This window comes from Poecilia formosa, unplaced genomic scaffold (assembly GCF_000485575.1).
Source record: "Poecilia formosa unplaced genomic scaffold, Poecilia_formosa-5.1.2 Scaffold402, whole genome shotgun sequence".
Taxonomy (NCBI): domain Eukaryota; kingdom Metazoa; phylum Chordata; class Actinopteri; order Cyprinodontiformes; family Poeciliidae; genus Poecilia; species Poecilia formosa.
Window position 1 is genome coordinate 11,817 of NW_006800341.1, and position 12,269 is coordinate 24,085.

A 12,269-nucleotide genomic window follows, 5' to 3' on the forward strand; every position below is an offset into this window, starting at 1 on the left:
TACATGCTAATTCCTGTCAGCTACATCCGATAGCAGAGTTGGACAGAGATCGGTCCAGTCTGGTCAGCTTTCACAGAAAACTTTTATCTCAGTCAACAAGCCCAGTTTTCTTCAGTTTTGAAAGACTGAACAGGTGAGGTATATTGTCACAGACGGAGGTCATCACTTTCCAAAGTCATGATTTTAATGGATTGCTGTTACATTTTTTGTTTCTCAATATTCCCACCACCATGATCCTACTGGAACAGACACTTGTTTTTTTAAACACACATTTTAGTACAAATGTCCAACTTGTAAATAAGATCTGTCCTGTACCAAGAAAAGGGATACCATACAGTGTAAAAGTTTTTTCGTTTTAATTACTAAATACCAGAGTTTTTGACTATGACAATAAATAATAAATATGAACAAACAATATCACGGAGAATCTATAAATAAGCTACCAAGACATCCCAAAGGAGCGACTGCCACAGAAACGGGTCCAAATTCTTCACTTTCAGAGATTTTGTTAATAGTTTGTACTTGTATGGCGCTTCATTAAGCTTCATACTACATGTATTCATTCACGTTATGTAGTCTACTGTACTCTGACAGAAGTGAGTCCTGCAGCAGGCAGGGTAAGTGGGTGAAATGTCTTGCCAAAGGACAACCACAGAGGCAGACAGAGTGTGAATTGAACCAGCAACCTACAGGTTGAGGGACGAACTCCTACCACTGACCCATCAGTGGTCGGTGGTAGGAAAGGCAGAATTTGTCCAAATCAGTTATTTTACTAATGCAAAAGTAACTATCCTGAAACTTTGATATTTGCTTCAGCTGTTTTCTTTAACACTTCTGTCAGTCTGTGTCATTACAATATTAGCTGAATTTTAAAATCTTTAAAAACTGCTGAGGTTTTTTTTTTTAATAATAGTTGTACAGTCAGAAACTCCCTCTAGTTATGTACTTTAATTGAGAACTTTAGTTTCTGACCAGATCTGACAATTTAGGAGGAAAAAATCTGAATCTGACTGTACCAGGCAGGGATTCTTTACTAGAATAATTTCAAGAATTTTAAGAAGTTATGATTGAAGTTGAAAATGTATTGAAACAAATATATTGAAATGAATATAAAAAAATGTCTATGTTTCCCCCCATCCAGCTGTGAGGAAACTAGCTTAGTTTTTCCCAACATGTGTAATACAAAAAGCTTTCCACTGTAAGAATTTGGTGCCGTTTGCTCTTGCAGTAATTTATATGGGTTAACAAACTGCAGTTTTATATCAGCTGAACTGTGTTATCTTTGTTGTTTCTCCTACATTCAGTTAAAGTGTTGCATGTAAATTTGAAATGCTAAGTTGTTTGGTAAGTGTTGCTATAATGACTCGAAAGTCAGCGCTAAGAGAAAATCCAAACAAACCAACAAACTAAAAACACATTCATCTAAAAATTGTCAAGTACAAGAGTCTGAACGAAGAATAAGAGTATATGTCCACTGAGAGGGACCAGATATTCATTTTCAGCAAAAGGATACAACTATTTTCTTTGTTACCAGAAAAATTAAGCTAGAGCTTTACACTGTTCTGTGTCATAAAGTAGGTTTGCTTCAGATCAACTCTAGGATCCACAACACTTAAGAGCTTCTATAGGCAGTGACAGTAAATAGTTGATAGTAAATAGTTGATGGTAAACAGTGTCAGGATGATGAAGTTATGTAACATACTCCAGCTCCATCCGACAGTACAGGGTCAAACAGGCTGTCGAGATAACGATCCATCCCTCTCTGAGGCTCTAAATCTGCCGGGAGGGAAGAGGAAAGATGTCTTTAGCTCTCCTACAGTCAACAGGGAGGAGCTGGTCTGTTGGTCTCAGTAACTCACCTTGGTTGAACCGATCAGAGTCGTATATGGCTGAAGGACTGACGTCATCGCTGATGTCAAAGCCACCCCCCAACAGGCTTCTGTCAAACAACAACAGATGATAGAAAGATGGTAAATCCAGCAGGAATGAAGGAGATCAATGCAGAACACCTGAAGATGGAGGGTCTCTGCCTAACAAAACACTTAAAATGAAGATTACATTAATGTTGCTTTGGTTTATACCTGATAAATGTCAATCCCTTTATACTGATCTAAACTAATATTGGAAGAAAATTTCTGGTTCTTCTCTCTGTAAATAATTTACAACAATAGTTTTAATGAAATGGTCACAGAAGTAAAACAATTCTGCACATTCAGTTCAGAAAAGAAAGAACATTCTCTTCTTATTCCAGACTTTTCTTTATAAGGATATACAAATAATTATCTGGTGTTTAAGGTGCTATTTAGTGCATGCTACTTCAGCATTTTCTGGTAGAGAGTAAAATTAATGCTTTCCTTAATTATAGTTAATTTGTCCAGATGCAAAATCAGCAAAACAGCCCAGAGCATCACACTGCCACCACCAGGCCTACATATCAGTGATCTTCTTGTTAGTTTTACACTAACTAAATGTTCACAGATGTTTTTGTTCTGTTATAGTTCACATTGTTTGATGTGTTGTTGGTGTCAAGGTGACTAAGGAACTCAATTATCTTGTTACAGATGCAACTTATCAAGCTAAAAATCCTCATCTAAATGTGAATGAGTTGAATAATCTGAAAGGAAGAAGCAAAGAGCAAAAAAAGCAAACAAGAGAAAGCAGAGGTCATCCACCTGTCAGACCTGGAACATCAAAAACTGAAAAATATGGCATACTTTTTTTAGTTCGTTTAAAGGAAGTAGTAAAAGAGGACTCGCAAATTTAATTGGTAATAAAATCAAATTTGAAGATCTAAGAGAAGTAAAAGATAAAGAAGGTGAATATGTTATGGTTGTAGTGAAGCTGGAAGAATTTCTGGTTACATGACTTAATATATATTCCCTCCACTCCCCGAGACAAAGAAGCATTTTTATAAATTGATATTTGATAAACTTACACAGGAAACAGATGGAATATTGATTTATGGAGGGGACTTTAATATTGTATTAAACCAGTCTTTGGACTCCACCAGTAAAGCAAAAAGTAGTAAAGCACTCATCCTCATCCTCATCCTGGATATTTATGTACATATCCAGGTACATAAATACATCTTAAAGGAATTGGGGGTAATAGATGTCTGGAGAGAGAGTTAGCCACTAGCGAGAGATTACATGGTCTATTCTGCCCCACATTCAATCTATACAAGAACAGATTTTTAATGAAAGCAAAAGATAGATTTAGAATAGTAGAATGTAAGATAAGGTTAATATCACAACACTTGATTTATTTTCAAGTATTGTGTCCAGTACTTGAAAATAAATCTAACTCTGAGGATCAAAAATACAACTTGGAGGTTGAATTTGATAATGTTACATGACCAACAGCTAGTGGAAAAATAAGAAAGGAAATATAATGAATTTCATTTCAACCACACATATATTCCAATTCTAACTAGTCAAACAGTAAAGTATGCTTAATTAATAATTAAAAGTTATTAACTTTTAATTAAAAGTTAAAAGTTTCTGTCTAAGGAAGCCCAGCAGAATGGGCCAAAAACAACAACTTCTGTCGAGCAGCAAAAGATTTGACACAGAAACTTTTTCTAACAAAGCAAAGATCCAACTCATATGATGTATCCTAAAAATAGTTTTTACCCCACTGGTTTTTGTCCAGCCAGGATCACAAAGTCATCATTTTAACAGCTGGCTAGCTTCATGGAACGTCATTCATTCTGTGTGAGTGTGTGCGCGGCCTTGTATATATTATTCAATCACTGTGTTGTGGGGACCAACTGCTCCTTATGGGGCCCGGGCTAAAATAATGAATGAAAATTGAAAGGAAGTCAATGCAAAGTCCTAGTGTAGATAAAAAGACATACTGTGTGTGTGTGTGTCCGTGCGTGCGTGTGCATGTGCGCGTGTGTGTGTATTGTCTCACATGCTGGCATTGGGCCGAACTCTGGCCGGCTCCAGAGCAGAGATGATGAAGTAGCTGTTGTGTTTGGGGAAGTCAGCAGGAAGCTCCAGGTCTGACATCAAGTCCAGAACATAGTCTGAGCCTTCAAGTTCGACCCACTGAGCCGGCTCCTTCAGCAGTACCGACCAGCCTTGACGGCCATCCACCACACCCCTACACACACACACACGCGCGCACACGCACACACGCACGCACACACACACACACACACACACACACACGAGATGCAACATTTTCACCTTGACATTCTTTCATTCTTTCATTCATTCTTTCCTTTTTTTCTGCATTTGCATTACCTGTGTTGTAAAATGTTTTTAGCCATTTCCTCTCCTGTCGTCCAGGAATGCAGCGGACATAAGAAGGACATGCCTAGAGAGGAAAAGCAGTAGCTTTTGTCTTTATGAAAATCATTTATAAATCTCATTCAGGTCCAAATCCAAACAGAAACTGGTTTCACCAGCATTGTTCTTATGGCTATCACAAAACCAAACCAGAAACAGACACAAGCAGAGCCAGCCAAGAAGCCAGAGTATCAGGTGTTCTCTAATCCTTAGTGGACTTGCCAAAAGACTGGAGGGCAGATAAGGTGGATGAGAGCAGAAATAAGAGAAGGAGAGATGGCTAACTCTACCCTGCTGAATGCTGAAGACAGACTGGGCTCAGGTAAAAATACAAAGTAGGTTAGTGATGCAGGTCAGAAGGATGGTTGGGTCAGCAAAAGCATTTGTAAAAAGTAAAAAAGTGAAAGTATATTTCCCAGTTATCAATAGGCTTATGGATGTAAAATTCCACTTGACTGTAAATGGTGTGTGTTCTCACCGTCGAAGCAGTGTACATGTAGAACAGTGTGAGCTTTCTTGCGGTTGGCGGTCCACTCCAGCAGGCAGGGTGGGTACGTCCGGACGTACTCAGGCCCCACGCTGAGGCGCTGCAGAGCCTGGAGCAGACGGTTCTGACACACACAGTCGTAGCCGTCTGGGCCATAGTCTGACACAAACCTACAAAAACAAGTGTGTGATTCGAAAACTTTATATCAGATGTATGTTACTTCAGAGGTAATTCAGCCCTCAAATTTGATCACATAACTGTCACAGCACAAATATAAACGTCAATGTGATTTTATGGGATAAAATAATACAAAGGAGTGAATAATTAAGATTTTTTTCTAATAAAAATCTGAAAAATGTGCTACGGCTTTATATTTAACCCTTTAAATAATACACTTGTTCATCCTAAAGTTTCTTAAGTCAAATTGCAATAAAGCAGAACTTATTTTAATAGGCACAAAATTAATATTAAATAAACTCCATAGCTTCTCTATCCTGGCTGAAAATTTCTCCATGTCTCTCTCCTCTCAGGTCAAGAGGCTGGGTGTCATCCTCAGCATCACCCTCTCCTTTGCCTCCCACGTCAATAACTCTACTTGTTCTGCACTCTTCCATCTTTGTAATATTAATCGTCTCCGTCCTGCTCTCACTCCTCACTCCACCGCGGTTCTTGTTCATAGTCTGGTTACTTCCCCTATAGAATATTGTAGTTCTCTTCTTTTTGGCCTTGCACACAAAACATGTTTGATATATAGCAATTTTATAACAACTGAAAGCAACATAGTTACTTGATTGTGATATAAAATGTCACTTTGCACCTGGAAAATACATAAAACCATCCCTGCAGAGAAGGTTTCTGATGACTTTCTTTCAACAATGACTTTGTTCTTGCCAGTCTTCCACATAAACCATGCGGAGTGCTGTACTCTGTCATATTTTAATACAAGGCATTTTGGGATATTATTTTAAAGTCTGTCCCTGCTTTCTGCAAGTTTCTTTTTATCCAGTTTACTGTGTGTGTATATATATAATGAGAAGCATTAAAAAGCATCCTTCATTTTCTTTCAACTTTGCAATTACACCCTATTTTAAGATAGTCCATTATATAAAATAGTGTAAAAAAACAAAACAAAACAAAAAAACACTGAAGTTTGTGGTTTGATTGTGACACAATGAGAAAAAGTTCAAGGGATAAGAATAGTAGAGCTGATTTTCTTACTTGAGGAGGTATTTAGCCAGTCTTTGCGAGGGCAGGAAGGCGGACAGACAGGAGGAGAAAAGAAGCCAGCCCCGCTCTGAGTTCAGCACGTTAGGATTCCTCCACACCTACAGAACAACCATGAAGTTCTTAAAAAAAGAAAATAAGATGGTATATTGATTTAAAAACTGTTAGTTTAAAACCTGGTTGGCTATCTGAGCCAGGATCTCGTCTCTGAGGCTGGGGTTGGACAGGCCCCTTTGGATGATGTAGTTCCCAAACATGTTTTCTTGAGCTCCATTCAGGTTCGGATCGCCCATGAACCGCAGGATCTGTCAACAGCACCAATGGATGTTTGTGTAAAATAGTGCAAGTCACTCATGTGATATCCCAATCTTGACTGAATTTATATCTATAAGCTGAGTGTCGATGATAAGAGTTTCACCAATAAATGCAAAACGAACCAGAATGAAGCTGTTGAGAGATCCCTGCTTAAGCTCCTGATCCAGACGAATCAGGGAGTTCTCTAGTGGAGCCGTGAGCATTCCAAACAGAGGCTCCTACATCAGAAACAAACAAAGACTTTAACAGCTTCTCCGTGGATCAAACATGTTTTCTATTTAAACAGTGACACAGTGTTAGCTGCTGATGTTTTCTGTGTTTTCTTTAGACAGGACTAAGCACTTGTCTTTCTCCCAGTGTTATAAAACCAAGATAGAGACTGGATTTAATGGAAGAGGAAAGGTGTACATTTTGGAGAAAATTTAGTATGTTGAGGTTATAAGCAAACTAGGGGTGCACAGAATTGGCCAGTCGATTTATTGGCCCAGATTTCCTTATTTTTGGGAGATCAGTGATCGCCCCATACTTGTATATGAAGATGATATTATCCATGGATCTAATTGACCTCAGCAAATGTCTAAAAATCAGCCACTGTTCTCTTTTTGCTCTGCTGTGAGAGAGTCTGACTGATGGACCCACCTACCAGGTCATGTCTGCTCATTTGCAGTTAACAATAGTCACCTCACTGTTGCCAGCTCAGTGACTTTCCTGCTATATTTTGCAACATTTTAGACAAAAAAAACGAGTGTCGGCCAAAACCGGAATTGGCAGGTCAAGCATCTGTAATTGGCAATCATCCAGAAAACTGCAATCAGTGCACCCCTAAACAAACGGAATATGGCTCAGTGATGTTGGAAGCTGACGTGCTGTGAAAATTCCAAATTTTGTAGAGAATAAAATATTGCTCAAAGTTCATATCAAGATGAAGGAATTGAGGGATAGATTAAACTTAAACACATTTTTTTCTACACCATTTTCTATTTACACACTTTTACAGATGTGGAAGATATTTTCTTCTGTGTTTCATACAGAACCAGATGTGTAGGCTTCACTTAACTGTATTTATTTAGGTGTTAATATGTTGAAGCTAGACTGGTAAAAACCAGACCCTTGTCTTGCTTTGCTTCGTCCAGAGGGTCTGGGCTCTCAGCTGCCGAGAAATGATTGTTTTCTGGAGCTGTGGCCTGTATTGATGTTTTATCTTATCCTATAGCTAATATTTGACTGTGACATATGTGAAGTGCTATGAAGCTTATTGGAAATTTCCTGTGCTGTAAACAGCAATCCTCCAATGCAAAGAGAGAAACACTGAGCTGAACGAGGCAGCTGTTAATGTTAGTTCAATATCACATATAAGTATGTCAACGTGGATGGAATGGCTTCCTTCACTTCCTCCGCTGCCATCGCTAAGACAACAGGCAGACTACAGTTCTAAAATGGTGCAGAAAATCAACGTCATCGTTCACAAACTTCTTCTTCTGTTCACTGATTGGTCCGGTCAAAAATCGACTGGAGACAATCCAAGTATAGGGGAGAAATCCCAGATTGTTAGTGAAGCAAGATTTTAATTGAGACCAGGCTAGGTTGAAACCATTCCTTGTGAAACTTAAATTCATAACGTTTCCTAAAGGAACTGGGTTTATTTCTTGGTTGCTTTGAAACTCTCAGAAAGTCACTTAAAAAGAATTTGCACTATGTGCAAGTACAAACTATTACTGATGCACACACTGTCGCTGATGTAACAGTGTGTGCTAGTGTCATTACCCTGAACATGATCCGGATGTAGTGTGTTATGAGGTAGTTATTGATATCGAGGGGCAGGGTCAGCTGAGGGTCCACCTGAACCTTTGGAGCCTGGACCACTGCCAAGCAGTCAGAATGCAGCTCCTCACCCCCTAACAGAGAAACACACACACACACGCACGCACGCACGCACGCACACACGCACTCACGCACAGGAATGTTTATGCAACAGTATGAAATTAGTCAGTGCCACAAATAAACCTCAGTGTTGCATCTTGGCTCAGCAGTGTTATTGTGAGAGCCCAGGTTTGTGTGTGCGCACCTGAAGCAGCCTGCAGCAGGCCAGCCAGCTCTGCAGGGATAGGTAATGTCGTCACATTCACCACTTCACGGTTGATCCGATCCTGCACACAGAAAGAGTTAACCATTGCAGTAGCACATTTAATGCAAGTGGCTAATCTCTCAAGTGAATTTATTTTTGCAGTTTTACTCACTTCCTCCGCCTTCCTTGCAGGCTCCACCACTGTCTGACAATAAGACAACAGCATCACACTTCACACATTTGCTCATTTTTAATTGCTTCCTCTGAATCAGAAAGATGATGAATCTGTGTGCATACCCTCATGTAGCGCTGACGGTTTACAATTAGCAAAACTGCAGAACGTAGCCTGATGAGATATTTCCTCCTCAGAGCAATTTTTTTTCTGTTGGGAAAAGTGTTACCATCATTGATGGATGAATTATGAAAATACAGAAACAGGAATAAAAGCAAAAATGATTTGGATAAATTATAAGCATCATAAAACTAAAACATTGTCATGTTTGATTTAGCTTAGTTTAGTGCTGCACCATCAATGACAGTCACTGGACTTGGATTAGTGCAGAATGTTAATGGCACTGCTATAGTTTCAGTGCACGTTTTTCACAAAGTGTCATTCGTCCTAATTTATCATAGTTGAAAAGCTATTTCCGAAATATCAAAGAATCAAACTGTTTAGCTTTCACTTTATTGCCTTTTTACTGCCTTCTTACACACTTGACTAAAATGCAAATTTCGCCACTCGCGGTTGTTGTTGCAGGACTGGGAAATCTATCACCTTTGATGGATGAGCACAGCCTGAACTCCCCGGTCTTATCTCCTCACATCAAGGACAATAAAAGAGGTTTTCCATGAGAAGGTAGGTCATGTTCAGGTCAGTGAAACCAAACTCTTATGCCTAAAATCCTGAGCTGATGGGTGAAACTTCAGACTCAACTAGGACGAAATCATTAAAACCAGTCGATGTCCAATGCGACAGTGTGGCAGTCGTGTTTAATTTGTTTCAAACTCTTGATCCGACCCTTACTGTATGCTCAGCCCTTAGCAAAATGCTTTGTCACATTATGTCATGTTACAAATATATGTGTTTCAATGTGTTTTATTGGGCTTGAATATTATAGACCAACACAAATTTGTGCATAATTATGAAGTGGAAGGAAAATTATGTAATGTAATCATGTATTTATTTTACAAATACATAAAAAAATATTGTAAAGTTTGCAACAAAAAGCTGTAAATAATATTGTGTTTTGTTGTGCAAAACACATTTTTGTATTTTGTACAGAGAAAAGCATCAATTGCAATGAGTTATATAATTACCTGACCAGGTACCCTCTGCAACGGGCTTCAAAGCGGGTTATTCCTCGCCTGAATTTGAGAAATTTCTGCCGAGCAAAACACATGCGAGTGTATCTCTGCAGCACCATGGCAGCTATGTCCAACACACGGTCACGCTTCCCTTCCAGCAGCTGATAAAGCTCCTCTTTCAGGAAAATCTAACAGACACATAAAATGTAAATTTATTGATTTCTACATGTGACACATGCAACACCCAAGCTCATATTTTATGCATGTGTGTGTGTGTGTGTGTGTGTGTGTGTGTGTGTGTGTGTGTGTGTTACCCATAGAACTCACCTTGCTGACCCCCACCTGATATGAGCCTTCCTTGACCGGACAGAGTTTGTGAAGCATGATAACACAATTTTCTCCGTCTGCTGGCAGAGGATCCTTCAGACAGAGCAGAGCTTTATACCTGTGGTCAAATGTAACATGGGTTTGATGAGGAAATATGAATTCCAAAGTAAACAAGGAACAGGAAACCCAAAGCTGCAGCCTTGCATGTCTGATCTGTGCAAATCTTAGTTTGGCTGCTAATCTGAGAGCTCTTGTTTGGGGCTAATTGGTGTTCTGTGTATTCGGAGTGTTTGGCTGCTTGCTTGGTTTTACTAGCTTCTGCGTGAGTGCTGCTGTAAGTCAAATCACTTTGGCAGCAAACGGTGAGAGGTGCTGGGAGATCAATTGGTTTCATCTGCTTTCCTACTGAGGTAGCTGACAAATGCCAGATGGCTCTTTCAACATGAAGAGATCAGTTTGCGTGAAATGTATTATCTCCAGAGAAAGGCAATAATTACAACGATTTTGAAAGAGTGGTGAGAGCCACAGGAACATTGTCTTTCAAGACAGGAAGGTGAAAAGGGAGGTTGACAAATACTACGGTATTTTAAATTAATATTTTCAATTCCGTCAGAATTAAAAATAGTCAGTTTGTTACTGTAATGTGATAAAGTGTCAAACTCCTCAAAGGTTTCTTCTGTTTTTACTATTTCAGATCATGGAACAAGCTTATAGATATAACCTGCAGAAATGTGATGTACAGTTTTTCAATTAATATTTCATTTTCAAAGGGAAAAACCAGTCCACAGCAGATTTGAAGGTTTAATCCTTTATTGGCCCAATCTTCTTTGCAGGATTGCCTTAATTTTGGAGAAATTGTGGCTTAATGGGAAAAGACGTTTTGAAGTTGATGATTCAGGTTTCCTATTTCCACATTTTGATGTGACTTTCAGAAGCCACCTAATCCTAAATTGCTTCCTGATCTGCACATCAATGAATAAATGTGTTTGTGAGTGATGTTTGAGGAGTATAGTTCTAGTGTAAAAGCACTAATGAGTGATTGCCATGAATGAAAAGTGTTTTATGTTAAGTTTAGTTCCACTGCAGGGTTTTCCTGTTTAAGGTCACAATCTAATAGCATTTCAATTAGATTTAAATCTTGACTTAAGCCACATCTAGATGTAAATCCCTCTAGAACATCACTTCAGATTTTTTTGTCACAGTGTTTAATCAAGTAAGTTAGGAAAATTATTTTTATTTTAAGATAAAATAGTTGGCACATTAATTACTTTATCAAGCCATTTATTTATTCCTATTTTATTGTTAATTTTGGCAGGTTCCGTCCTCCATACATAAGATTCAGTAGGGAACACATTTTTAGTGTGTGACTAGTAGCTAATGCAGAGCTACAGAGACCCCAGACCAATTTCAAATCCCCTTTCTACATAAGTACAACTGATTTGACCTAAGCTGCCTTTAAATATGCTCACTGTTAAATCTTCAATAACAAACCTTGACAGGAAGCTGTGAAAGGGCAGTCTTGCTGGATAGCCTTCCTTCCTTATACGTATTGTCTCCATTATGCCACAGTAAAGCAGCTGTGTGTTGACCATATCCATGTCAAACATTCCTGGCTTCTGCATACACAGGTGAACTGTGTATCAGTATAAACTGAATAAAAAAACAACACTGCAAACCGGCACACATCATCCAACTTGCAAATATACCTTATGACGGTTCGGCTTGATGCATCGCACAAAATAAGGGTTACACCTGTCACAGATGGATGACAGTTGATGCACAGATGAGTAACTTATGGCATTATTTTAACCTTTTTGTCTAAAAAGGTGCATCTGTTTTCTAGTGTAGATTTAAAGAGAATAAACTTTTTCTGCAGATAGCCATGAGTTATGTGTCAATTAATCTATTTAGTTAATAGATGAACATAAAATTAGCATAAGACTGAAAGTGGTCCTAAGATTTTTATTCTCAATTTATGCGAGATGTCAAGTTTTATGGGTTTGGACTTAGTCAGCTGTTGGAATTGTTCACTTGTGAAACAAAACATTCAGAATGTATTACATTAAATAAGGTTATTTTACAACAGATATAAAAGATTAGAACAATGGAAGAAATGCTCCTGCCATCACTCTTCTTTTACACCCTACACCAGGGGTGGCCAAGTCCAGTCCTCAAGAGCCACCATCCTGCAAGTTTTAGAAGTATCCTTACTCCAACAGACCGGGATCAGCTCTACAGAGGCCTGATAACA

General features: G+C 38.7%; 1 protein-coding gene across 1 annotated transcript in view; it reads right to left on the bottom strand.

Annotated features, from left to right (window-relative positions):
* The window catches only part of LOC103154823 (unconventional myosin-XV-like), a 47,021-nt gene that overhangs the window by 11,752 nt on the left and 23,000 nt on the right, over positions 1-12,269 (bottom strand). The window contains exons 26-41 of the mRNA XM_007576241.2: positions 11,725-11,770; positions 11,510-11,634; positions 10,019-10,136; positions 9,704-9,879; positions 8,684-8,768; positions 8,559-8,591; positions 8,387-8,468; positions 8,086-8,216; positions 6,444-6,539; positions 6,183-6,311; positions 6,001-6,107; positions 4,774-4,952; positions 4,251-4,323; positions 3,916-4,107; positions 1,860-1,939; positions 1,703-1,776 (exon numbers count right to left, since the gene is read on the bottom strand). Of these exons, the coding sequence (XP_007576303.2) occupies positions 1,703-1,776; positions 1,860-1,939; positions 3,916-4,107; positions 4,251-4,323; positions 4,774-4,952; positions 6,001-6,107; positions 6,183-6,311; positions 6,444-6,539; positions 8,086-8,216; positions 8,387-8,468; positions 8,559-8,591; positions 8,684-8,768; positions 9,704-9,879; positions 10,019-10,136; positions 11,510-11,634; positions 11,725-11,770 (1,726 nt within the window). The remainder of the gene's footprint in view (positions 1-1,702; positions 1,777-1,859; positions 1,940-3,915; positions 4,108-4,250; positions 4,324-4,773; positions 4,953-6,000; positions 6,108-6,182; positions 6,312-6,443; positions 6,540-8,085; positions 8,217-8,386; positions 8,469-8,558; positions 8,592-8,683; positions 8,769-9,703; positions 9,880-10,018; positions 10,137-11,509; positions 11,635-11,724; positions 11,771-12,269) is intronic.